At 50.0% G+C, this 26,542-nt stretch overlaps 9 protein-coding genes across 9 annotated transcripts; 5 read left to right on the top strand and 4 right to left on the bottom strand.

Annotated features, from left to right (window-relative positions):
- The first annotated feature begins 1,664 nt into the window (after positions 1-1,664).
- Positions 1,665-7,415, top strand: B0J16DRAFT_394352 (cytokinesis protein). The gene is made up of 3 exons (XM_046132125.1): positions 1,665-2,265; positions 2,314-5,274; positions 5,324-7,415. Exons 1-3 carry the CDS (start codon positions 1,671-1,673, stop codon positions 6,982-6,984), a joined length of 5,217 nt encoding a protein of 1,738 aa, XP_045986200.1. The 5' UTR covers positions 1,665-1,670; the 3' UTR covers positions 6,985-7,415.
- B0J16DRAFT_411026 (uncharacterized protein) lies at positions 7,145-8,333 on the bottom strand. Its single transcript, XM_046133200.1, has 2 exons — positions 7,914-8,333; positions 7,145-7,864 (listed from the first exon to the last, which is right to left on the bottom strand). Exons 1-2 carry the CDS (start codon positions 8,245-8,247, stop codon positions 7,449-7,451), a joined length of 750 nt encoding a protein of 249 aa, XP_045986199.1. The 5' UTR covers positions 8,248-8,333; the 3' UTR covers positions 7,145-7,448.
- Positions 8,334-8,509: 176 nt separating this feature from the next.
- Positions 8,510-11,437, top strand: B0J16DRAFT_281910 (glycoside hydrolase). The gene is made up of 3 exons (XM_046123957.1): positions 8,510-8,877; positions 8,929-10,895; positions 10,958-11,437. Exons 1-3 carry the CDS (start codon positions 8,646-8,648, stop codon positions 11,201-11,203), a joined length of 2,445 nt encoding a protein of 814 aa, XP_045986198.1. The 5' UTR covers positions 8,510-8,645; the 3' UTR covers positions 11,204-11,437.
- A 3,290-nt stretch (positions 11,438-14,727) lies between these two features.
- Positions 14,728-15,047, top strand: B0J16DRAFT_380179 (uncharacterized protein; the record flags this gene model as incomplete). Its single annotated transcript, XM_046131050.1, has 2 exons — positions 14,728-14,963; positions 15,017-15,047. The coding sequence occupies 2 exons, from the start codon at positions 14,728-14,730 to the stop codon at positions 15,045-15,047; spliced, it is 267 nt and encodes an 88-aa protein (XP_045986197.1).
- Positions 15,048-15,240: 193 nt separating this feature from the next.
- B0J16DRAFT_57612 (uncharacterized protein) lies at positions 15,241-17,358 on the bottom strand. Its single transcript, XM_046134088.1, has 2 exons — positions 15,489-17,358; positions 15,241-15,428 (listed from the first exon to the last, which is right to left on the bottom strand). The coding sequence occupies exons 1-2, from the start codon at positions 16,973-16,975 to the stop codon at positions 15,410-15,412; spliced, it is 1,506 nt and encodes a 501-aa protein (XP_045986196.1). The 5' UTR covers positions 16,976-17,358; the 3' UTR covers positions 15,241-15,409.
- Positions 17,359-17,426: 68 nt separating this feature from the next.
- On the bottom strand, positions 17,427-19,273 carry B0J16DRAFT_368550 (pyridoxal phosphate-dependent transferase). The gene is made up of 2 exons (XM_046130227.1): positions 18,098-19,273; positions 17,427-18,050 (listed from the first exon to the last, which is right to left on the bottom strand). Exons 1-2 carry the CDS (start codon positions 19,006-19,008, stop codon positions 17,684-17,686), a joined length of 1,278 nt encoding a protein of 425 aa, XP_045986195.1. The 5' UTR covers positions 19,009-19,273; the 3' UTR covers positions 17,427-17,683.
- Positions 19,274-20,226: 953 nt separating this feature from the next.
- Positions 20,227-21,459, top strand: B0J16DRAFT_299672 (putative proteasome subunit alpha). Its single transcript, XM_046124544.1, has 3 exons — positions 20,227-20,429; positions 20,493-20,604; positions 20,697-21,459. The coding sequence occupies exons 1-3, from the start codon at positions 20,392-20,394 to the stop codon at positions 21,336-21,338; spliced, it is 792 nt and encodes a 263-aa protein (XP_045986194.1). The 5' UTR covers positions 20,227-20,391; the 3' UTR covers positions 21,339-21,459.
- A 16-nt stretch (positions 21,460-21,475) lies between these two features.
- B0J16DRAFT_57594 (uncharacterized protein) lies at positions 21,476-22,709 on the bottom strand. The gene is made up of 2 exons (XM_046134087.1): positions 22,279-22,709; positions 21,476-22,155 (listed from the first exon to the last, which is right to left on the bottom strand). The coding sequence occupies exons 1-2, from the start codon at positions 22,457-22,459 to the stop codon at positions 21,614-21,616; spliced, it is 723 nt and encodes a 240-aa protein (XP_045986193.1). The 5' UTR covers positions 22,460-22,709; the 3' UTR covers positions 21,476-21,613.
- A 695-nt stretch (positions 22,710-23,404) lies between these two features.
- Positions 23,405-25,921, top strand: B0J16DRAFT_281900 (cleft lip and palate transmembrane protein 1-domain-containing protein). Its single transcript, XM_046123956.1, has 3 exons — positions 23,405-23,667; positions 23,738-24,509; positions 24,558-25,921. The coding sequence occupies exons 1-3, from the start codon at positions 23,608-23,610 to the stop codon at positions 25,685-25,687; spliced, it is 1,962 nt and encodes a 653-aa protein (XP_045986192.1). The 5' UTR covers positions 23,405-23,607; the 3' UTR covers positions 25,688-25,921.
- The last annotated feature ends 621 nt before the right edge of the window (positions 25,922-26,542 follow it).

The raw sequence follows: 26,542 nt of genomic DNA, 5'->3' as shown, positions 1-26,542 counted from the left end.
CACGCGGTTCAAGGGATACCGATCGTTGAGAAATTCCATGCGAGCTTACGAAGAAAGTTAAGATCACATCGCTTTCATACCGTCCTTAGGTAGGGGTGTAACAACAAAAATCAACTCATGACTTTTAAGGTGTAACATACAAAGCCTGGGCAGTAGTTGCATGAACTATTTTTAAGCACCATCAACTTGGTTAACATTCGAAAGAATATATTAATACGGGACGTGCCCCATGTTGGTACGAGGGTTTACTGCGCAAGTCTTGGAGTAACTAGGATCGATTGTTGGAAGGTAACTACCTAACTCAAAGATCTTTGTAGGTACGTTATCGGGTCGATCATATTGTGACAATCAGTTTCGATTACTCTTCCGTGTCTTGATTGCTGCAGTTCTTTCTCTAGGTAGCAACGACAATATAGGTTGACAATGTCTACGCGTCCTCAATCTACAAAGCCCACTTCCCCTGATAGGTCCCTTGATGCTATCAAAAAGCTCCCCGCTTAGGAGACGGGTCACTCCTACAAAGTGTCCATCCCACTCGAGGTCGGGCCAGTGCTCAGTCTCAGCGCTTTTTTAGAGATGTAAATCATAAAACCCGGAGTAGGTGAGCTCCATTTATCGATCATGCCCAATGTTGATGAACGGAAAGTCTTTTTTGTTTAGAAATGCTTTTTTTTAAAACATCAATAAAGAATCTCAATTCTAACACGGGAATTACCTGGGTTTATATAATTAATTAATTCTCATTCTGAGTGCTTTTGGCAGTGGAGGCACTTTATTTCAGGATTATAATTCTCGATTCACTAGACATCCACCCCCTTGGCGCTCGAAGCACTGAACTGCCCCCCTAGACTACCTCTAAGCGGCGGCTAAGCAATATTGGGCCCATCATCCCCATAAACACTCGAGCCAATCCGCTTTCGTCCTGCTTGCGACCCTCGGCTTGGCTTGAGCAACCTAGAAGATCCCTGGGCCCTGGTGATAGGGAAAAGGATCCAACCAGATCATCCCCATCTTTTGGACACCCAACTGACTTGACTTCTTGTCTGGTGTTCGCTGATGGTACAGATACTCAGGTTCTAACTTACCTCACTGTACTGCTACCACGCACGCTACGCTATTTACGCTCCTTTATGCACACCACCTTGAGTTAATTCGGTTTGCAGTTCGATTCGTTTCATTCTGGCACCACTCGTTCAAGCAGCGGCATCATCCGGTCAAGCTTAGGCCTTTCTTCTTTGTCTTTTCTTGCATTGCATTATCTTTGCCCCCCTTCCAGTTCCTTACAGTCTGTGCAGTGCAGTATCTAGTATCTACTACAGTACATTTTCCTTCCTGTCAAAAGCAACTCGCGGCGATCCAGGTTTCAAGCCCGCCCACAACGCCCACGCCGCTTCGATTTGGAGATCCTCCGCACCCCGAATATCTTCACAGCGTTTCATTCAACGTCGATACCGACCGTGCCCCAAATGAAGCGAGCGGCCCTGGGCCAGCACATCGCCAACTTCACGTGTTCCAACTGGTAGCCGTTGGTGAAAGACTATACGATTCCGATACCTCCTTTTTCTTTTACCCTTACACCCCAGTACGACACCGACACTACTTTCGAAATACGATTCGCAATTTAAAAACTCCGCTTCGACAATTGTCGCGGCCACGACATTGCAGTCGCCATGTCTGACAAGACCAGACAGTCCTCTGGCGGCCGGTCTCTCTTCTCGCGAAGTAAGCACAAAGACAAGCGCTTGGCTGAAGAGTCGAGATACCCCGCAGACGACGCATCCAGCTTTCGCTCTTCGCGCCACAAGAGAGAGTCGTCTGCTGTCTCGTTCGACGGCCGTCCAGAATCTTCCGATGGCGGTATCAACCAGATGGCAGGTGTCATAACTTCAATCCCATACGATGCTGTTGGAGGCGGGTCACGATCCCCGGTACCCATCGAATACCTGCCCAAAGGCGAACAGGTGCCAGTGCGCCGAGAACCTCTCCCGCACCACCTTAATCAAAACGGCCTGGATTTTCACCAATACCCAAGCTGGGACGGGTCAAGCCAGTCTGGGGCCCGTTCTCCAGGACGTCAGCCCGCGGGATATGGTTATGCTAATGCGAATGTCACCATGGCTTCGACTGGACGCCAGACCCAGTATCAGCAATGGGGCCCCGCCAGGGGCAGTTCGTCACATTCAAATAACCCACCTAACCCTCGATACGATTCGTTCATGTCTTCTACCGCTCGAGGCTCAGCGGATAACCTGAGCATACAATCAGGTAACTCAAACTACCTTCGTACCATGAAATCTCGCTCACCAAATACAGCAATGCCCAGTGCATCTTCTCAAAGCTCCTACGCTGCTTCGCAGCACTCGAATCGTGATTCCCACCGATTCACCAAGTTTCCCTCAGGGCCACCCCCAGGCCAAAGCGATCCCCAGGGTGGCTTCTATTTCCCAAAGCCTGACGACGATAATGTGGTCGAGCAGATGTTCCTTCAACTGATGCAGAAGCGAGGATGGCACAACCTCCCTGAGCAGGCAAGGAGGCAGATGATGGCCTACCCGGCCCAAAAGAAGTGGACGTTGCTTTATCAAGACCGACTCACCGAGTGGCAGGGCGAGCAAAAGCGCCGACAGACAGCACGACCGACTCAGTATACCGCGACCCCCGACATCACGACTTATTCCGATGAGGAAGGCACACCAGAATGGTATGTTCGACGAGTTATGGAAGACCGACTCGACACGAAGGGCATGGGAAGCTTGGAAGTCAACTTGAGAACTCAGCAGATCGGTTGGGTAAAGAGATTTGTCGAGTGTCAGGGACAGGTTGCTTTGATGACCTTGCTGCTTAAGATCAACCGCAAGACAGCACAGGGACCTGCCCAGGATTCCGGTCGCACCGACAAGAACCTCGACCGCGAATACGATATCATTAAATGTGTGAAGGCACTGATGAACAACAAATTCGGTGCCGACGATGCCTTAATACATCAAAAGGTCATGGTGGCCCTTGCTAGCTCCCTCATTTCTCCTCGACTCACTACGCGAAAGCTTGTCAGCGAAATCATTACTTTCTTGTGTACATGGGGTGAGAACTCCGAGGGTCACTTAAAGGTTATTCAGGCTCTCGATGAGGTCAAAACGGCACATGGAGAGAATGGCCGGTTCGACGCTTGGATGCGTCTGGTGGAGGTCACCATCGACGGTAGAGGCAAGATGGGAAGTTTGGTCGGTGCCAGCGAAGAGTTGAGGACCGGTGGTATTGGAATGGAGAACTTGCTTATGGAATATGCCGTCGCGACTCTCATGCTTGTCAACATGATCATCGATTCACCGGAGAGAGACTTGGAGTTGAGGATACACATTCGAGCTCAGTTTACAGCATGTGGCATAAAACGGATCTTGACGAAGATGGAGGAGTTCCAATATGAACTCCTGGACAAGCAGATCGAGCGATTCCGGACAAATGAGGCGATCGACTATGAGGACATGCTGGATCGGGAGAACAGTAGCATCAAGGACGACGTGGAGGGCGACGTCAAGGATTTGACTGATCCCGTACAAATCGCAGATGCCATCCAGCAGCGTCTCCATGGCACCAAGACAAACGACTATTTCATTTCAGCTCTGCAGCATCTCATGCTCATTCGTGCCACCGATGGCGAAGAGCGGTTACGTATGTTCCAGCTGGTCGATTCCATGCTGAGCTACGTTGCTATGGATAGACGGTTGCCGAACATGGATCTTAAGCAGAGTCTCAACTTCACGGTTCAAAGTCTGCTAGATAAGCTACACACAGACTCGGAAGCCAGGCAAGCTCAGGATGAAGCGCTCGAATCGCGACAGATCGCTGAAGCCGCCATGGCGGAGCGTGACGAGATGAAGGCCCAGCTAGAGCTTGGTGCCGATGGGTTGGTTGCCAAGTTGCAGAGGCAATTAGAGGAGCAAGCTCGATTTATCGATGCTCAAAGGAGACAGGCAGATGGACTTAAGGCCGAGTTGGATAGCATGCAAACCATGAGAGCCAAAGAAGCTCAACGGTATGAGCTAGAGACAAGAGAGTTGTACCTCATGCTTCGAGACGCCCAGGACGTTGCCGCTTCCAAGGCCGCCAAGACTGCGAATGCCAATAGCAAGACTGCCGCTCCCGAAGACCCTGCTCGTATGCAAGGTATTCTCGATCGTGACCGCCTCATGGAGCGGTTGCAGATGCAGATCGAGAGACAAAAGACGCAATACAAGCTCGAGGGACGTGTATGGGGAGATGCCGTCGGACCTTCAGATCGCCTTCGAGCTCTTCGTGAAGAGATGGACGACAGACCTGGAACACCCCCCGGTGGCGGAACGCCTCCTCGAGATTTCACTAATAGTGTGCTGGGCAGTATCCATCGCAATACTAAGATCCCCCGCAAGCCCCTTAAGAGACGCTCTGATGGCGAGATTATCGAGGAAGACGACGAGACTGAAGGCGAGGATGGAGTTATCTACGAGAAACCCAGAATCGTTGAAATGAAGCGACCAACCATTGACCCCAAGCAGCAAGCTGGTCTGCTCGGTGAGATTGGCTCCAAGGTTAAGAGATATGATGGCAGCGACTCCGAGGATGACACAACCGGTCCTTCACACCCAAGCATGGAGACTTCGTCGCCCATTACTCCTCCTGGTGATGGCGAAACCCCGAAGATCGAAGTTACTGCTGCCGGTGCTCCTCCGCCTCCACCTCCACCTCCGCCGCCTCCACCACCACCTATGCCCGGTCAGATTCCTGGTGCCCCGCCTCCGCCACCTCCTCCTCCGCCTCCCCCGATGCCTGGACAGATTCCTGGAGGGCCTCCACCACCTCCGCCGCCTCCTCCCCTGCCAGGCATGCTTGCTGGTGGACCTCCACCACCACCGCCTCCGCCTCCTCTACCTGGTGCTGGAGGTATGCCCCCTCCTCCACCTCCTCCTATGCCTGGTGCTATGTCTGGGCACTACTTATCGCGACAGCCCGCTTTTGCGGCTGCTCCGGGCATTGGCTTGCCCGTTGTCCGTCCCAAGAAGAAGCTCAAGGCTTTGCATTGGGAGAAGGTAGACGCCCCTGAGACCAGTCATTGGGCGGCACATACTCCTTCTGCTGAAGCTCGAGAGGAGAAGTATCAGGAGCTCAGCAAGAAGGGTATTCTCGACGAGGTTGAGAAGCTGTTCATGGCAAAGGAGATCAAGAAACTTGGTATGGGAACCTCATCTAAGAAGGATGACAAGAAGCAAATCATTTCTTCTGATCTCCGTAAAGCTTATGGTAAGTTGGTCGCGATTAGTCATGGAGTCTCTGTGCTAACAAAATATAGAAATCGCTTTTGCCAAGTTTTCACAGCACTCTGTTGAGAAGATCGTTCAGATGATCATTCAATGTGACTCGGATATCTTGGACAACATTGTTGTGATGGATTTCTTACAAAAGGATGATTTGTGCAACATTCCTGACAACACAGTCAAGCAGATGGTCCCATATAGCAAGGACTGGACTGGCCCCGATGTCAAGTCCCAGAACCGTGAACTGGACCCCTCTGAGCTCACCCGTCAAGATCAGCTTTACCTCTACACGGCTTTTGAGTTACACCATTACTGGAAGAGCCGAATGAGAGCGCTTGCCCTCACTAGAAGCTTCGAGCAAGAGTACGAGGAGATCAACGAGAAGATCAGGCAAGTTGTCACAGTGTCTGAGTCGCTACGTGATTCCGTCTCATTGATGAATGTTCTTGGTCTTATTTTGGATATCGGTAACTACATGAACGATGCGAACAAACAAGCACGTGGTTTCAAGCTTAGTTCCTTGGCACGATTGGGTATGGTAAAGGACGATAAGAATCAGTCGACATTGGCCGATCTCGTGGAGCGTATTGTTCGAAACCAATATCCCGAATGGGAGAGCTTTGCGGACGATATCAACGGCGTCATGACTGTGCAAAAAATCAATATCGAGCAACTGCAGGCGGATGCAAAGAAATACATCGACAATATTCGAAACATTCAGATGTCGCTAGATTCGGGTAACTTGAGCGACCCCAAGAAGTTCCATCCTCAGGACAGAGTCAGCCAAGTCGTCCAGCGCATTATGAAGGATGCCAGAAGAAAATCTGAACAGATGGAGTTGTACCTCGAGGAGATGATGAGGACATACAAAGATATCATGGTATTCTATGGTGAAGATCCCGCCGATGATGGTGCCCGCCGCGATTTCTTTGCCAAGCTAGCGCTCTTCGTGGGCGAGTGGAAGAAGTCTCGCGAGAAGAACGTACAAGTCGAGGAGACAAGGAGGCGCAACGAGGCATCAATGAAGCGAAAGCACACGGCACAGCTCAAGCTCACCAGCAACAGTGCCGAGGCTGGGCCAACATCACCTTCCAATACTGGCGCCATGGATTCTCTACTGGAGAAGCTACGTGCAGCTGCGCCCCAGGCTCGGGATCAGAGAGACCGAAGAAGGCGAGCGCGACTCAAGGACCGTCACCAGGTTCGTGTTGCTTCTGGACAAAAGATTCCGGATCTCGACGAGATTCCAGAAGCAGAGGTGACTCTCAAAACCACGGAAGCACCAAGCGAAGACGAAACAAGTGTGCTCAGCCCCGGCCTCTCATCGCCTCGCTCTGGTGGAGACGATGTCGCAGATCGGGCAGCTGCTCTGTTGCAAGGTATGCGTGGTGGTGACGGTGCCGATGACGATGATCTAGAGAGGAGAGAAACTCTTCGTAAAGCCAGACGGCAGACAGCGGAGGAAGAAAGAAGGCTAAGAAGGAGACGAAGGGATAGAACGGCAACAAACCAATCAGAGGAGAATGCAGAAGAGAATAAGGACGACTCCAGACCAGCATCCAAGGCTGGAGAAGAAGAGGCAGTCAAAGAGGAGCCAAAGGAAGAGGAAGCCCCTATAGAAGATGATGTACCGACGCCAAAGGCAGATCCTGTAGCCGATGGTGCAGCAGAAGAAGAGCAAGGAGAAAAGGCATGAGGATGAGATGGATGTACGGTGTTTGTCATTCGATGCATACCAATGGTGTTGGGAATGGTTTGGGAGGGAGATGGAAGATACCGCGTTTGTATGTAGTGAACGCGCTATACGTAATGTTTACACCAGTATATACTGGAAGAGAGTATTTGAACAAGCCATGATTATTGTTTGACATGTTATGCAAAGTGGGCACAACTACTATTATGGCACCCGTTGAGCGGATCATAGTATCTGCATGCCTGACCATTGATTCAGCTTCATTAATGTTTCGACATACTCATCACCAAGGATTTACTATTAGTTATAGTTGGCGTGTTGAGAGTGTTTGTTGGCTATTGAAATTTCGTGTTAATGTTTCGCCTAAACGCCCGTCCGAACTAACTATGTATGAAACGTGACACTAGAGACGTAGTCCCCCCCGGATATCATAAAGCAATCGATAGCAACCTCCGCAACAAGTTCCTTTATCGAGACGGACTCAGAGGTCTGTTGAAACCGCCGTTTCGGTTCATGTACTGACGGTACTCCGTCTTCTTCTCTTTCCGCACGCCGCCTGCATTGTTTCCCGAAACCTTCTTGTTCTTCGTCGTTCCGAATCCGCCAAAACCCATCATGGCTTGCATAGCAGCAAAGTCGTCGTCCTCTGCTTCCATTGGTTCGTCTTCTGGCTCAGAGGCCTGACCATCCTCCGAGCGGGCGGGTTCCTCTTCACGTTCGGGGCGTGAGGGCTGTGGTGGTGGTGAGCGACTGGCACGAGAGCCGACGTTAAAGGACATGTGAGGTGCTGGGCGCTTCGCTTCAGGGCGAGTGCGTGTAGGAAGTGTTGTTTCGTTAGAGGAGGGGCTGCGTGATCGCGGTGAGGCAGAGCGACGAGACTTGCCTGGACACACTGTTAGTCTTAAATCTTTGAAGCAATTGGAAGCGCATACCTCGTCTGTCCCTGTCATCATCGCGATGATCATCCCGCTTTGGTCTCGGCGGCCCATCGTCTCTATCATCTCTTCGTCTATCCCTCTTGTCTCTTTCATCATGGTGTCGCGGACCTCGATCCCTTGGGCGATTCCTGTCCCCATCTCTATCCCTGTTTCGTCTGTCCGGAGACCTAGATCGGTCTCTATAGCCACGGCGTTCGCGCGATCGTGACCTGTAACCTCTGCGATCACGGTCGTTGTCCCTATCACGACCTCCGCGCCTGTCGCGTCTATCAGACTCGTCCCACATTTGACGACTGTCTGGTCGTCTGCTTCGTCTTGAGTCGCTCATGTTTTTGATAAGCGATCTGAATGTGCTTGATATCTATTTTTAAAGTTGGCGATCTTTTTTAATCGGGAGATGATTTGGAGGAAGCAAACATCCAAAGAGTTCTAGAAACGGAAGGCTGATAGAAAACAACTTTAATGTGGAGATCGACAGGAAAGTGGCGGTGGCTAGTGAAGCTCTACGATTGGCCAAAGCTCTCCTACTGGACCCCGGATCTCTAGAGTCTCAGCCTTGCGTCGTCATTGTCAAGTTGTGGTCCCAACGTGTTCTCTGAAGCTCCTTCTATCTGCAAGCTACAACAAACCTAATGTGGCAGTGATTTTTCTTTTACAAGTCGCCCGGAAATTACTCACGAATTTTGCCTTCAAGGACAAAACAGAGGGTAATTTCTTCTCAAAATCATGGTGAAGATAACCCATTGGGTGTCGACAGCGGCACTCATTCTGGGCACATCAGCCGCAGATGAACCTTCGTCTGTGCTGACGACAGAAATTGGGCGTCAAAATAATCAGAGCCTCTTTTGGGGTCCATACAAGTCCAATCTGTATTTTGGCGTGCGGCCAAGAACCCCGGATGCTTTATGGACAGGACTCATGTGGGCAAAGGTTGACAATTACCAAGACATCCAAAGCGGTATGTGAAACATTTAGCTATTTCGCATCAATTTACTGACGCTAGTCTTAGGCTTCAGATACACTTGTGAGCAAGGAGAAGATATCCACGGCTATGGATGGGATGAGTACGATGCCCGCATAGGCGGTGTGCAATCGATTCACGACAAGGCCAACAATATTGATTTGACAACAACTTTTGTCAAGATACCAGGAGGCAGCCATGGTGGAAGCTGGGCTGCTCGTATCAAGGGCGAGCCTCGAGAAGGCGCCGCAAAAGACACTAAAACCATGTTATTCTATTACATTGCTCAGGATGGCGAAGGCGAGCTCGATGTTGAGGGTGAAGGTACTGAGCATGGTTTTGAGGGAGATGTCACTCTCAGCGGCAACTCGAAGACCCTAGGAGATTACAAGCTCCTTATCACGAAGGGTACTGGAAAGCACCCCACATCAAACAACAAGTTTCTTGAAGACCGACATGGTGATAAGACCATTGTTTCGAGCCCCCAGGACGTTCCTGCGGACCATACCTGGCAGGGCAAGCCTGTTGTTTTCCAAAAGCTTCAGGAAGCAGTTTCGCCGGTCCAACAAAACGCCGACCAAAATGACCCTCCACCACCATGGCAAGTGTACCGCATTGCCCATGCACCCGCCAAAGCCAATGTACAGATCGTGGAGAAGACATTCGAAGGGCCATTCGAGTTTGATGTCATCTTCTCATCGGCTTCTGGCGGAAAGGAGTTCACCTCGGAAGACGTTACCGAGCAGATCAAGAAGACCTCCGAAACCTTCAATGAGCGCTTCGCAAACACTTTCAAGTTCAAAGAGCCTTTCACTCTCGAGAAGTATAAGAAGTTTGGCAAGAGTATGTTCTCTAACCTTGTCGGTGGAATCGGTTACTTCCACGGCCACCAGATCATTGACCGAACCTATGCACCTGAATATGAAGAGGACGATGAGGAATTTTGGGTGGAAGCTGCGAAAGCTAAGAGCCGCAACAAGCCGGACCTCGAGGGACCTTACGAGCTTTTTACCAGTGTACCGTCTCGCCCCTTCTTCCCTCGTGGTTTCTTATGGGATGAAGGTTTTCACCTTATCCCTATCGCCGACTGGGATATTGATCTGACACTTGAGATTGTCAAGAGCTGGTACAACACCATGGATGACAATGGTTGGATCGCTCGCGAGCAGATTCTGGGTCATGAGGCTCGTAGCAAGGTGCCTCCTGAGTTTCAAGTCCAGTACCCTCATTACGCCAATCCTCCCACTCTCTTCCTTATCATTGAGGGCTTCATGGAGCGCCTTCGTGCAGCCAATGGTACCAAGGCTGGGGAAAAGGAGCGCATGATGGGAGCGGATCTTTTGCAAACTGCCCACCTCGACAACATCGAGCTCGGTGAAAGCTATTTGCGAAAGTTGTACCCCCTTCTGCGCCGTCAGTATGATTGGTTCCGCAAAACTCAGCGTGGTGACATCAAGAGCTATGATCGCGAGGCATACTCCACTAAGGAGGCTTACCGGTGGAGAGGCCGTACCGAAACTCACATCCTGACCAGCGGCCTGGATGATTATCCTCGACCCCAGCCCCCATCCCCTAGCGAGCTGCATGTCGATCTCATGTCTTGGGTGGGTCTCATGACAAAGTCCCTCATGAACATCGCAGACGCCCTCGGTATGGCCGAGGATGTAGATGAGTACAAGAAGAACTTGGATGGCATCGAGCACAACCTCAACGACCTCCACTGGTCCGAGAAGGAGGGCTGCTATTGCGATGCAATGATTGACGATTATGAGGAACACGCGCTCGTATGCCACAAGGGCTACGTTTCCCTGTTTCCCTTCCTCGTTGGTCTCATGAAGGCTGACGACCCCAAACTTGGCAAGATTCTCGATCTCATCGGTGACGAGGACCATCTCTGGAGTCCTCACGGTATCCGTAGTCTGAGCAAGCAGGATGAATTTTACAATACTGGCGAAAACTATTGGCGTAGTCCCGTGTGGATGCCCATGAACTACCTCGCTGTGTCTCAGCTTCGTGTAAGTACTCCCTAAGAGACTTTAATTGGGAAAATGGTATAAATGCTAACGTGTCTATCTAGAATGTTGCATCGCAGGAAGGTCCGTTCCAAGCCAAGGCGAAGGATCTATTTTCGCGTCTCCGCAAGAACCTTGTCGATACGGTGTACAAGAGCTGGGAAGAGACAGGCTTTGCATGGGAGCAGTACAATCCGGACACGGGTGCCGGGCAGCGAACACAGCATTTCACTGGATGGACTAGTCTGGTCGTTAAGATTATGGCTATGGATGATCCTAGCGAGGAGGCTCATGCCAGGGACGAGCTGTGATCGGGCAATAGAACTAATCCTTGTAGGGCTATCTCAACGGACGGTGTGTTTATGTAGACATACCAATTTGAAGTTGCAGGCCATTGGCTAGATTTTTGCCTGTAGTCAAGACATCGGAACTACACTTTCCGCGGCTCATACCGCACCCTTGAACCATGTGAAGGTTTGGGGGCGTTAAAGCAAGGACCGACAAACTAGGAAGAGTGATCGAAACATGGTGCCATTCTAGGAAAGCGAGGGACAGAGGCCCCCATTTTGGTTCTGTGCCTTGTCAAGGTTCCTTGGCTGCAGATCAACCCGCGTGCTACGTGAATCGACAGGCTGCCATTGTTTGGTGGCGTCGGTGGAACTTATTCAATCGACCGAGGGCTGTCAAGTAATTGAAAAAAAGTTGTATAATCAACGTCAGCGGGATTGCCCCGAAAGTGTTAGCCTGAGGGTGAGTAATATCACGATGTGAGTAATGGTTGCTGGTCGGTGCCTGGCTCTGCCCGGTACTGTTTCCAGACGCAGAGTCACTGCCGAGGCTTGTAAGGCGCATGGTGTAGCCATTCTTAGCAATGAGCCAGAGATTACCACTGTTCCATTGCATGAAGTTGAAAACTGCTGCATGTCTTCAACTAAGGCATCTATTGAGCCTGTCGATTACCTGCAGTAGTGTAACTACGAGAGTCCAGGTCTAAAAGACCCCTGCAGTCCACCCCGGCAAGTGTTAGGATCCTTCCCGAGACATGGCTCGGGGACTAGCGGGAGGTCGAGAAACAGACCAAGACGAAACGAACTTCTGATGATGTGCACTAGGATCGGAATAGCTGTATCCGTAGCATAGCGCAGTGTCTCAGAGGTAGCCGGGATGACAGGAAGAGGGTCAATGGCTTTAGGGCTTAGGTAGAAATGGTAGCAGTAGAGCTTGGATCAGGTTGCAAGGCTGATTTCATGGAGAACGCCTCGTGGTGGTGAGTGTAGTGAGTAAGCAAAGTGATTGGGTAAACTGGAGCATGTCCGGGGCTATGCATCGAGCTAGTTAGCGAAAACAGTCAGATCGAGCGATAACGCGTCAATTGTCCAATGGTAATATCGCTTCTATTTATAAAGCGCCTGAGCGCTTAATTTCCGACAGGGGTATCAGAGTTGGTGGCATTGTGAGGATGGTGTCTCGTTGCGGCTATTTGGAGCGCTCAGACCACATGATATTATGATGTGAAATGTATTGATAGCTGCGAAATGATTCTTTTGATAGAACAGGAGTATCATGGGATATTCCAGGCCAAGGAGATACGGTCTGGCGTTTGACTTCAATCCTGCTTGTCATTGGAACGAGTCGTATCATGACCGTTTGGGGGTCTGGCCAATAACAAGCGGTACCATAGATCTTAATCGAGAATCGAAACCCCCAGCCCAAATTGAAGGGACCCGACAGGATGCTCAGAAATTAGGTCCCATGGCACTGGGAGGGCCCTAAAAGATGGCCGGCCCAACCGGCGGACGGGTAATACTGTAGGTGCCACGCCGCCGGAACCAGAGAATGCCGGGTACCCAATGATCAGATGCGGATAGGCTATTCAAGGGTGTTGACGACGATTACCTCATGTTGATGGTGTAAGTCCAAGGGTTGGGTTGTCTCAAGTGTGACGTTTCATTCCGCTGCTGCCCCCACGAGAAACATAACATGTGCAGGGCAGTAGTTTGAACCAGGGTCTTCTGGTAGAATGGATGTTGGAATAATTCGGCATGAGTCACGATAAGAAAAATACAAGGGGAGTTCGGTCAAGCAAGCATCATGAAGCCTAAGCGTTATGCTTGTAAGAAAGGCGGAGATGAGATTAGATCAAATCTGCATCTGCATTCGGTGTACGGTACATGATGACTCCCGCTGAGTTAGAGGTGCCCGAAGAAGGGTAGGGAAGGTGGGATGGCGTGGAATCTGGGGCAGTTTGTCGCTTCGGTAGGCGGAAGCCACGGGCTTGACCGATGCACGCCAATGGGGGAAGTCGCGTCATGGCTTTAGTGGCTGCAGCCGCCATTTGAAGGATGACAAAGACGCTGACAGAATAAGTGGTGCAACATGCTCACCAGTTTAGCCATCATGATGCCTCATGTAAATGTCTTGTATTTTAGGCAGCCTTTTTAACTTATTCGAAACGCCCATGTGACGGGATGAACCATCTACCAGATTTCCAATTGGGGTAGGGACGCGCACTCAATTGAGCACATGTCGAGTCTGCATTCATCGAGAAGGTATCAACCAGGATCGCATCCATTAATGGCAACTCCTATATCATCACAATCTCATACTCCGCTACTCTGTATGTTTGCAGCATCTAATCTGCATCCCTGACTCCGACAGTCGTCGGAGTTTCTTGGAATTAATCATATCACAGGGCTCCGAATTTGTCAGCCTTTATGACGTTTCGCATGCAGAATTGCATTGGCAATGATCAAGACTTTCGGATGTGATGGAGAAGGAATAGCATCAAGATACGAATAACCACCGTACTTGACGTATTGTTGCGCGAATGCGTATTTACGTATCTAAGCTCCGTCACCAGCTTGAACCCTGACTAACGATGTGGTATCGAAACGCAATGTTTGGGGGTCAAAGATTACCATCATGACAATACTGGCACCGTATCTGCGTTCTGATGTCCATGGGCAGAGCCGTGGAGAAGGATGACATGGGCCTGGGGCCAGGGGTGTTGTTTTATTTCGAGGCTGTGGCTTATTCTTATCCCCTGGCCAAGCCCCCCCGTAAGTATGTAAGCCAATCTGTTAGACTGACTGGGTAGGGTTTTCACAATATTCTTACTCGTACTGTAAGTAATACGCACCGCAACTTGTTCGACTGGCTTGACTGGATACGGCCCGGGACTTCCGCTCCCGGTAGGTTCTTTGTCAAACAAAAGACTCCCAATGACCCCTGCAATGCAAGGTCCCCAGAGCATCCTCAGCCCTACGATGCTGTCCTCCACCACTCACGGCTCAGATGTCGGCCCCTGTCAGCTCGCCGACATGGCGCAGGCATAGTGTGCACTCTGTCCTCCGGTTGATGACTGTTCCCACGACTATGGATGTGAAAGAAGGTTCCATGTGCGGAACAATGGCAATGCACAATCTACCTTACCTACCTAGGTAGCCTTGTACCCTACCCTAGCGTGTCTATACTGGTGTTTCTATTTTGTATCCCTGCTCTTCTAGAGTGTGCCTGGTCCATCGTCATGACACGACCCGAGTAGGCGTCAGCCTTTCACTTCCGTTTCCTGACCGTCATTACCTACCGAGATCCATATGTGTGCTTCCTATCTTGAGGGATTCTGTATATAAGTGCCATGTCCTCCAGGCCAAAAGAAAAACATCATCACCATCAACATCTTCCATTCGATTCATCTAATAGCATCCACGCTCTACAACTTTAATTACTTACACACAATAACTCAACTCTCTTGAACACAACAACCAAACTACAACTCACTTTAAAACTCGTTCAACATCTTCTACACTTAAACAACTCAACAACTACATTTACAATGGCTGCTTTCACTCTCACCTTCGCTCCCACCACCCGCTCTTTCGGCCGCAGTGGCTACAACAAGGACGGCGACGACTCTGACTCCAAGCCTACAAACGGCCGTGGCCGATCTGGTTACAACGAGCCTGAGGAGGGTGACTCTGGTCGTTCTGGCTACAACGGCCCTGACGACGATGACAACGCTCAGGGCAACAAGGGCCGCTCTGGTTACAACGGTCCCAGTGACGATGACGAGTAGAATCTCGTTCATTGTCTATTATCTTTCAAAAGCATACACAAAGCGGTAGCGCAAGCATGGACGGGGCGTTCTCTGTTTAAAATCGTTCTTCCTTTCAGCATTGTTACGGAGTTTGTTCTTTCAGCATTAGCATCAGCATTTGGGTAGAAACAGCATCGCTCATTGGGACTTGAAAAGACGGGCACAAGCATAGCAGGAATGGGTTTGCATCAGCATAGGCATGGCATAGAAGCGAGCGATAGGCATTGTATCTTTCTTTTTTTCTTTATTCTTATTTTCATCTCAAATCTCTCTCATGTCCTTTCTTTTGTCTAGATGTGGCCCTGGTGGTCAGCCCTAACTTACATAGACCGGCGTTATGGCTTATAGATCTCTCCTCGATTGAAATAGACATTCTACTCTTATATCGATCTTCTACTCCACCTAGTATTCGTTGGGTCGCTTACTTTCCCACACAAAATCTAACACGTCTCAAGTCAGCATCTTGTCCAACATTCAACATCCACTCATTCAGAACTTACTTCTCGAAGATTACACCCAAAACATCCTCCACGTCTCCAAACTCACCCCGTCCTGTGATCCGAGCAAGGCAGTCCGCAGCATATCGCAGATATTCAGCTGCGAGGACCGTGTCTGCGTCCATACCTTCCTCTGGGGTGGCTTCTACCATGAAATCTTCTAGATGTTGGCGGCACTTGATCAAAAGTTGGCGTTGGCGTTCTGTTACACCTAGCAAATCCTGGAGATCAACAGGCATGGAGGTCATCTTCTCAAAGGATGCCACGAGCCTGGTAATCACGGCCTGAATACTGCCCGGGTCCTTGTTCTCCCATGACCCTGTCTGAGCCTCCTTGCAAGAGATCGACACTAGCTCCGCCGCCGCTAGCTTGGGGGCTCGAATCCGAGCACACTTTCGAAAGTCCTGTATGAGCTTCTCAAATTCCGCCTTATCAACTGCATCTTGCTTGTTGACAACAACTAGACAGTCTTCCGCCCCAGCAGCAAGATCAAGCGTTTCCTCATCGTATTGTAGGAAGAATCCTCCTGGGCCCTCTTCTACCGACGCGAGGACAATGACAAGATCCGACTCCAAAGCTCGTTGTTTAGCTCGCCGTATTCCTTCTTCTTCCACGGCCCCAATTGCGCCACTGTCAGCCCCGTCAGTCATCCGTGAGCTCTTGGATCGAAATCCTGCTGTATCTGCAAAAGAACATAAATAGCCGCGAATGTCCAAGCTTGCCTCTACTATATCTCGCGTAGTCCCTGCTTCGCCTGACACGATGGAAGCCTCCCGTCCAACAATCAGGTTCATGAGTGAGCTCTTGCCGACGTTGGGCGGCCCCAACAGTGCAATACGAATTCCGTTTCTGAGGAGCTCGCTTCGTTGACTCCCTTGCTCATGCAGCCCAATGCTGTGTAGCATCCTAGCAACTTGCGCTGTTACATTCTGCAGCAGCTCTGCCTGAGACTCGTCGAAATGTTGGTCTTCCGAGAAGTCGATCAACGCTTCGATTTCTCCTCGAGCCAACAATAGCTGTTCCCTCCATGCCTCGTATTGGCGACCGAGGGAGCCAGAGTTACCACGCACGGCTGCGCGACGTTGCTGTTCTGTTTCTGCCGCGAGGGTGTCACTCAGTGCTTCGATCTGGGCAAGATCCAACCGGTCATTAAAGAAGGCGCGCTTCGTAAACTCGCCCGGTTCTGCATATCGAATACGATGTGCAGCGGAACATTTCGGAATGGCTGCCAGTACTGCCTTGACAGTGGCCGACCCTCCATGAACGTGCAACTCCAGGACATCATCACCAGTTACAGTCTTCGGATTGGGAAAGTATAGAATCAGAGCTTCTGAATCTAGAATAAGTGGCTGGCTTTTGGCAGAACCTGGATCATATAGTGATCGTACAGTTGCATATCTTGGTTTTGGCAGTGGCTTAAGTGGGCACAATGCCTTGTATATCTGAAGTAGATAGTTAGAATTGTGCTGCGCATGACATAGAATATTCATACGTCAAGACATGATGGGCCAGAGATACGAATCACCGCTATGCCAGCTCGGCCTTGTGCTGTCGACAAAGCATAGATTGTGTCATCCACAGTTGGTAGCCTGGACAAGGCTTCAGACTCCGAAATTTCCCATGACTGCTGCGAGAATGGCCTTGGTCTCACATCAAGATATTTCACTCGTGGTAATGAGATTTGAGGGCCAGTGCGGTTTCTAAGATTGGATGAGACTCGAGATGGACTCGCAACGCATTTGAGTCTCCTCGGACAAAAGGTGCGCCTGAGCATCGGCAGATGAGTTATTGTGTAAGAGATGAGCTTGTTCGAATTTTTCAAAGATAAAATAGTATCGGCATGTTGAATAGGCAATTGATCGATGAACGTTTGGATGAAAGAAGCTAAAGATTTTACAGAATCAATTGAGCTGGAAGCCTGAGGTTTGGTGACCTCAGCGCCCGGATCCACTGAATTCATGATGGTAGCGCTCCAACCCTTCAAATTACAATAGTAAATTCACGATTCGTCGGGCACTTTTTACGATGAAGATCCTCTTTTGATTCTTTTCCTTGCTTTTATTCCTTAATATAGAGGAGCATGTTGAATTCAAACTCCATTCAAGTTGACTCTTTGTCCCCGTTTTCGTACACGAATCTCATCCAATCCATAAACCCATCAAACCATACACCTGGTACCTTTTCCAACTTGACTCCTCTTAAGAAGTAGCAAATGTCTCAATAAACTTGGCGAGCTTCTCGGCACCCTCCAGAGGAATGGAGTTGTAGCTGCTGGCACGGATGCCACCGACGCTACGGTGACCCTTCAATCCAGTAAGGCCTTGAGCAGTAGCTTCCTTCAGGAAGGTCTTCTCAGTGCCGTCGGTGTCACCGTTCTTGGTGACGCGGAAGCAAATGTTCATCCTTGAACGGGCAGACTTGTCAGGGACAATTCTGTACACATCAGGGTGAGCTTCGAGAGCACCGTAGATGATCTCAGCCTTCTTGGCAGAAACAGCCTCTTGTCCCTCGACCTTATTGTAGGTCTTGATAGACTTCTTGAGGACTTGGCCAGCAATGTAGACACTATCTTGTCAGTAACATTATCAGTTTTTTCCTAGGGCAGTACTTACTCGAAGATGCTGAGGGTGTTGTAGAGACTGTTGTTCTTGGCGATGGTCTCATACGAGAAGATAATTGGGGGGATAGGGAGGCCAAGCTTTCGGAGTAGAGGAGCGGGGGGTTGAGGAGTCTTAGGAGGGAGAAGGCTCTTCTTGATAATCACAACAGTGATACCGGTAGAACCAAGGTTCTTCTGGGCGCCGAAGAAGATGACGGAGTAGTTTCGCACAGGGATTCTCCTTGAGAGAATGTTGGAAGACATGTCAGCCACGACAATGGGGCCCTCGCCATCAGGGCCAGGAGCCAATGCCTGGGGGAAAGCAGGGAACTCGACACCATCGACAGTCTCGTTGTCGCAGTAGTAGACAAGAGCGGCATCCTTGGAGAGGTTCCAGGTGCTCTCCTCGGGAATCTTGCCATACTTGCCATCGTTGATTTGACGAGCATCAGCAACGATGTTGACGTGCTCAGGACCAAGCAGACGCTTAGCTTCCTCAGAGGCCTTCTGCGACCAGCCACCCGTGACGATGTAATCGGTCTTGAGATCCTTCTCAACAGCGTTTCTGAGTTCCTGCTCAACGCGAGGGTCATCCTCAGGGACCTTGAGGTTGGCGACGATCTGAGCCTTCTTCTTAGTCACCCAGGCGCCAACAAGGTTGTACATGGTAGCGGAGAACTCTCCGGTACCACCACCCTGCATGAAAAGAACCTCATAGTCCTCAGGAATATCGATGTAGGAAGCAAGATCAGCCTTGGCCTCGTTGATGATGTTGGTCGCCAACTCTGAGCGATGAGAGTGCTCAGCGATTCCCAATCCGGTATCCTGGAAATTGACGAGGGCCTGAGCGGACGTCTCAAGAACGTCAGTGGGCAGCAGAGCTGGGCCAGCGCCGAAATATGTAATATCAGATCTGGAAGGCATTGTATCGACGTGGTAAAAAGTGAAGAGTGTGAATATGCTAAAGAGTAAAAAAATTGGAGTTGTCTAAAAGTTGCGAATATGTAAGTCTCAGTGAGTCATCCAATAGAAATGCCCACCAAGAGGGATCCGATATTCAACGTATGACTCTAGAGGGTTTGCCTGGGTATGACAAGAACAAGATGGAAGAATGAGGGATATTTGAGAGGCGTCAAAAATTTACAGCAAATCTGTACTTTTCAATGGCATACAAAAGAGTGGTGAACCGTGATGGCTGTTAAATGCACTCTTTATTCGCTGATACTTCAGTGAAACACCTATCAACTACAAAAAGGCTGCATTACTAGCTCCGCAACGAATAGTTACTAGCAAAGTAGTGCAGATCCCCCATTGTTATTTCACAAAAAAGGAAGAGAGTTCGCTTTTCGAAAGTGTATCGACTTTTGCTATATTTTACTGTGCTCTATACATATAAGCCTCATGCGTTAGGTAAGGTAACAACTATTCGAGCTCAAGCTAAAGCGTGGAAGCTCAACACTTTTGAACGCCTACGTCTTTTATCGCGGAAGAGTGTAAGTAAATGCGAACAGGGAACTAAATTATATCCTTTTGAGGATAATGAGATGCATGGGGTCATCTTTTGTAGGATGAATATCTTACCATGAGTTTTATTGCTCTGTTGATCCAATGCGCTCTAGACTAGTCTACAGGTTATCTTCGATATTGACGTTGAAGTCAACGTGCAAACCAGTATATAGAGATGACCTTGTCAAATTGATCGCTTCTTCAATTCTTCCCATTCTGTTTTTGTCTGCTTTCTGCTTTGTTGGTCCTCTCAGTACCATTAATGTCAAAACATTGTGGCCACTTTGGAGACGATGAAAGCCAACCACTCCATGGATAATAGAAAAAGGAAACAATCAACTATCTTCTCGCCATCCCGTGCCTAACCCGCGTCTCAGAACAGGGCAGCACAATGGCCCTCAAAATGGAGCCACGACATATGATGAGGGACGACAAAACTTCGCAGCTCTCTTCCACTTAATTGAGCACCCCGAATTTTTAAAGCTGAACGAAATCCATTCTTCATGATGGATGTCATCATGGAAGCTATCCGTTTCGGCAGGCGGTGTGGCGGGGTTTCCACGGCAGAATACAGGCATTGAGATGCGGCAGCAGTCCAGTACGACCAGGCTACGAAGCTTGAGCTGCCTGGCCTAACGCTGCGCAGGTACACCTCAACTCTACCGACCTACTATCTCCAACCTCAACTATTAATCCCAGCAAAGCTCACCACCACAACCCCCACCACGAACATCGAGCCTTGCTGCACGCCTACTTCATTCGAACTCTACGCGACGTTGCTCGAGCCGTTGATATTACGCCATGTTTCGAAACAACTACGATAACGATTCCGTTACCTTGTACGTCACCTAAGCTGCTGGTAGCTCCAGCCCCAGCACATTCACTAAGCTAACTATCCCCAGCTCGCCCCAGGGCCGAATATTCCAGATCGAATATGCTGCAGAGGCAGTGAAGCAAGGTTCCGTTGTTGTCGGTATTGCCAGCAAGACTCATGCCGTCCTGTGCGCTGTTAAGGTACTACTGCCCGTCTTCCCTCCCCCTCCACCACTACCGTCTTGCCCCATGCATAAGCTTCGAAGTCAACGGTCTTCTGACTACCACAATAGCGAAATGCCGAGGAACTCTCCTCCTACCAGAAGAAGCTCTTCACCGTCGACGAACATGCTGGTATCGCAATCGCCGGCCTTACTTCCGATGCCCGTGTACTCTCCAACTTCATGAAACAGCAGTGCCTAGGCCACCGACTTACCTACGGCCGCGCCATCCCCCTTCGATCCCTCGTCGACATGATTGGCGAGAAGGCCCAGATGAACACTCAGATGTACGGCAAGCGACCTTACGGTGTCGGTCTTTTGGTTGCTGGTGTTGACGAGCGTGGTCCCCACCTGTTCGAGTTCCAGCCTTCAGGCATGACAGAGGAGATGCTTGCTTTTGCCATTGGCGCGCGAAGCCAAATGGCCCGAACATACCTCGAGCGCAACATTGATTCCTTTGCCGACTGTTCAAGGGAAGAGCTGATCAAGCACGGTCTCAAGGCCTTGAAGGAGAGTCTGGTCCAGGACAAGGAGCTGTCAGTGGAGAACACATCGGTCGGCGTGGTGGGCATCAACACAGTAGATGGCAAGAAGAAGGTCGAGCCATTCAAGCTGTACGATGGTTACTCGGTGCAGCCCTGGATCGAGAGCGTTGGTGAGGGCCAAGGTGGCGCAGAAGAAGGCGAGGGAGAAGGTATGGATGTAGACAGCTAAATCTGCTATGAATGACGACGCGGAATATGGCGCTGGTAGTGACTAAACAAATAGATCATGTAGTATTATGCGCTGCAGAGGCAGCTTTTCATGAATCTTAATCATTCGGATTACAAGCAAGTGTCAGGTCATCAGTTCGTCTATTAATGGAGCGCCCGTCTATCCTATCCTAGAAATGCAGGTTGAAGAATCATCCATTTAGCACCGTAAAACACCAGGCCGTCTCCGATACCCAATTCTAAACCGGATCCAGGTAGCGCCTCAAATTCAATCGCTTACTGACTGCCCCATTGGAGCTGGTAGATGGCATCCGAAACCTTGTAATCGCGGAGAGCCTGGATTGCACCTTCAGGGGTATCAGCGTTGACCAAGATGTTCTTGTTAGCGGGCTTGACAAAGCCCTGCTCAGCAGCGCGATCCATCCACTGAACGATACCGTCCCAATAACCTTCAATGTTGAGTAGAACGATACCACGGTTGTGGATTCCAAGCTGGTTCCAAGTCGTTGTCTCGAAGATTTCCTCCATGGTACCGAAACCACCGCTCAATCCGATGAAGCCGCTGCCGGGACCACCAGCAAAGACCTCCTCGGCCATGAGCTTCTTTCGAGTGTGCATGTCCTTAACAACCGTGGTGCGGCCGTAGACAGACTCTTCAGGTACAATGTGGTTGTTCTCGTTGACAGTCCCATAAGTGCCATCTCGCTCATACTTGACCAGCGCCTCAGGAATGATACCATGAACAGACTCGGGGCCGTTGATTGCGCAAAGGCTCTTTGCCACCTCACCCATGAGTCCGACAGTTCCACCTCCGTAGACTGTCACCGTTCGTCAGTTTTCTGAGTCATGTTGGGGACATATCCGGCAGACGGCGGTCGGCGGCCCGCGATCATTTTCGGGGGCCGGGCCTCCATCTTCCGGGAAGCAAATAAGTGACTCACCTAGGTCAATGTTGTTCTCGGCCATAGCCTTTCCGAGAGCTCGAGCAGCTTCAATATGAGCAGGACTCGAGCCAGGAGCAGAACCGCAGTAGACACAGATCTTGGTTCGAGGTTGGCCGTTTGATGTGTTGGCGCGCGAGGCAACGGCGGCCTGCGATGGGATTGTGCTATCAGCAGTCATGATGGGCTTTGTTTTTCGAATTTCCCTTGAATATAATGGTTGTCTGAGTTTGAGTTTGAGAAAGGTTGGTAAGAACGAAGTTGATAGGGAAATCAGGTTTGTTTAAAGGAGGAAGGTTTGGCTTGATGTAAGAATGAGAACAATGGCGGAGGCGGTTAACGACGCTTGTCTCGCAGAGTGAGACTTAAGTAAGTGGCAATGGGGAAAGAAACCTGTCTAAGAAGGTTCCAGATGAGTCAAAGGTTTAAGCATCAAATCAAGATCTGACTAGAGAGAAGTAGAGAAGAAAGTCGAGAAATGGCAGGTTTATATAGGAGAATTGTCTGAATAGCCTAGCGGTTAGTGATAAACGTTAACAATCCTATGTTGGCGCCGTGCCCGACTAAGTTGAGTGCCTGTAGTTGGTAGGTAAGATAGCCTATCGGATTGTCTTCTACTGATCGTCCACGACGGGAGCCACGTCTTCGAGGATGCTGCTTGCGGCCGTGCTTCCTGCATGGGGCATTTCATGTAAGTTGTGTCACTACAAGCAAAGCAGCGGTGATTACCACGAGTTACATTACTGGACAATGACATATGGATGGTTCGAAGAGGTCAGCTGGTCAGATGAGGCGTGTTCTAACTTAGTAGGATAGGGCGATCCCCAGCAAGGTTTAGCATGGATCTTCATGGCTTTGTAAACAATGTAGGTCTTGTTTCGAGCATCATTGATGCGTTGAGCCGCGGGCATTTACTGCCAGTAACCGTCCGTAGACATGCCCGGGGGCTGGAGCTGATCTCTCAAGCCATGATGCACTGGATCTAAACTCGCTTTAGTGGACGCAGGCTTCCAAAACGTGGTCAATCTCCGAGCCGATAACCAACGGCCAGAGGGCTTCTACAGGGGTGCCTACGTGCTCTGGTGGCCAATCGTTATCCATTTCGTGGGTGCCCGCAGCACGTCAACTTTAACTGTTAAGGAGCCTGGCGAGGGGATTTCTCTTTACTGTGCTAAGCAATCTGACCTTTGGCCAACCAAACACATCTCGCATCGGTGCAACAGCCACAACCTTGACTTTGACATCAAGGAGTGTTTCGCAGGGTTTATTCAACCCATTGCACTACGTCTGTTACGCCCCGTTGCTTGTATAGAAACGGAAACAGACACCATGGCCGAAGCACAGGTCATGCCTCGTGGCCAAGGCGAGCAGCGAGAGGGAGGCGGAGGTGTAAGTCATCGCAATGCATTGCATCAAGAGGCTCGATCCTAGCAATATACTAACTTGGCTTCCCATACAGGGCTTCAACTTCAACAAGCTGCTTCTCGGTGGCGCTATCTATTTTGGCCTTAATGCTGCCATGAACTATGCCACGAAGAAGGACCAGAAGGCAGTTACCATCAATAATCCCAAGACTGGCGAGCCCATCAAAGTCCCTGGAAATGTCGAAGGCATTCCTCCTTTCGAACTGCGGCCGGAGATAGACCCCGGCGTGATCTATCGAAACGTCCCCAAGAACGTCGCGCCTATCTGGCCTCAAGACAGCCATGTCGACATCACCGTTACCCTCTCGCAGTCTTTCAATCCGGCTCCCATCTCTTCCATCCCTGAAGAATATCTCGTGCTGCAGGAGAAGGAATTCCACCTGAGCAACAAGAGCGATAAACGAACGATCGAGACCAAGTTTACTGTCCCTCCCGCTGTCCAGCGTAATGGTACTCTCTGGGGCCATTTCTACATCGGCCTGCCCGGAAGCAACCTCGATCCCAAGCAGCCAGGTTACGATACATCAAAAGCATACTACTTTACTTGGCCCTTGACCCAATACCTTCCCAAGAAGAAGGTTGCAAAGACGCGAAACCTGCTCGAGAACATGCCTAAGAATGAGGAACCCGAGGAAGAAGAGTCAACCGGACCCATCATTGCCAACTACTATCACCCCAATGCTAGCTTCTCTTTCGTCCCAGATATGGGTGTTAAGGACTTCGCCCAGATCGCCCCCCAAATGCGACAATACATGCGACTTGAGGCCACTGGTGCTCGAGATGGCTCTGGTCAGCATGCGTGGTACTGTAAGTAACGATAACTCACACCAAATGCACAGGCACTGACTTCTGTAGATCCTGTTCTCTTCGTTAACACTTTCTGGCAATTGACGAACCAAATGACCCTTCTAAATGATACTGTCAAGGAGCTTCCCCTTCGCATTGATCTCAACAACATGGCTAGCTGGCAGTTCCAGCTCATGTCTACTCTCGAAGCTAACAGCAAAGAAGCGGCCCGACAGGCTGCGTTCGGCAGCTCCCTCCCTGGAGGTGGTGACGGAACAGAGATTGAAATGATCAAGGAGGTTTTCCTCGATTCTAACCCCATTCTGCTCGGTATCACCATTGTGGTCAGTATTCTGCACATGATTCTTGAGACTCTTGCCTTTGGATCCGATATCGCGCACTACCGAAAGAAGAAGGACAACGTCGGCATCTCGGTTCGCTCTATCTTGGCGAATGTCTTTATGCAGGCCATCATCTTCCTGTACCTCCTTGATAACTCGCAGAACACCAGCTGGATGATCTTGGGATCTCAGGTTGTGGGTATAGTTATCGAATTCTGGAAGATCACCACTGTCGTCAACGTTCGCGTCCGTCCTGGAGGCCCTGACTCTTTCCTCCCTTTTACCATTATTTTTGAGGACAAGCAAAAGTTGAGCGAAACCGAGGAGAAGACCAAAGAGTACGACGAGATTGCTTTCAAGTACATGTACATGGCTGGAGTTCCTCTTCTGATCGCATACGGTATCTACTCGCTTTACTACGAGTCACACAAGTCGTGGTATTCTTATATCATTACAACTCTGGTAGGATCTGTCTACGCTTACGGTTTCCTGATGATGGTACCTTCTCTGTACATCAACTACCGTCTGAAGAGTGTTGCCCACATGCCTGGCAAGGCTATGTTCTACAAGTTCCTCAACACCTTCATCGACGACTTGTTCGCTTTTACCATCAAGATGCCATTCCTCCATCGCATGGCAACTTTCCGCGACGATGTCATTTTCTTCGTGTACTTGTACCAGCGATACGCGTACCGTGTCGACTACAGTCGAGTCAACGAGTTTGGCCAGGGTGGTGAGGATGAGGCTATCGACGACAAGAAGGCCAAGGACGAAGCCAAGGACAAGTTGGTTGAGGATGTCAAGGCCGAGGCCAAGACTACTGGCTCGGATGCCGGCACGGCCAAGAAGCGGAAGTGAACCTGAGGATGCAGCAAAGCCAAAGAGGCTTGTTTCCTGAGTTCGATGGCCAATGCCTATGATTAGTTACTCAAACTTGGCCTTGCAAGCTTTTGTCTTCTGTCTCTACAAGAGGCACAACTAATCCAGACAAGCATTCTTAGGTAGGCCTACATTCTCAACACTGTAGCTCGAATAGGGCACATGGTTAGAGATACCACTTGATCGTTTGTTTCAAATAAAAGTCATCATGAATTTCACGTTTAATAAGTGCATTTGTATCCTCGATAGAAGCGGCCCTGTGAACGTCTCTCCCAAAGTCTATACGGGTCTACGAATAGTAAAGCCCGGGGTCAGTTCCGCTAGACGTCCCGGTCCACTAACCGGCGTCATAGCGGACGAATTACAGGGTCTCTAGTGCACCGTAAAGGGTATTCCGTCATTTTGCGGAGGAGCTCAGCTTCCATTTGACTCAAACTGCGTATCAAACTGGCTGTTTCATACCATGGAAAAAGTGACCTAGAGTGGCCACCTTACGATTCGTTCGCTACGAGTGAAACACAAAGACCAAGTCCAGTTCCTTCAAGTCTTTGCTTCCTTAACCCAGCCCTTGTTCTCAAACCATCCCTTGAATTCGACAACTAACGGTCTGAATAATCGGCCCCGGTAATTTCTTTTGGCTGCACAGCCTCATCTTCACAGAGGGCACCTTGACAATACGGGAAAGGGACCCTGAACCAATTGCTACATAGGTCATATTACGTACCTATCATATGCTCAGCCTCATATCCTCGGTTGCTTGGTGTATATAAACAAGTCAAGTAAATAAATAGGCTAGCACAGCCCAGCACTCAGCTTATTCCGCCTTACCTCACC

The sequence above is a fragment of the Fusarium flagelliforme genome (assembly GCF_020744385.1).
Source record: "Fusarium flagelliforme strain FIESC 12 MPI-CAGE-AA-0113 chromosome Unknown B0J16scaffold_2, whole genome shotgun sequence".
NCBI classification, from domain to species: Eukaryota; Fungi; Ascomycota; class Sordariomycetes; order Hypocreales; family Nectriaceae; genus Fusarium; species Fusarium flagelliforme.
The sequence above is the reverse complement of the archived record's forward strand: the minus strand, read 5'-3'. Positions and strand labels throughout refer to the sequence as shown.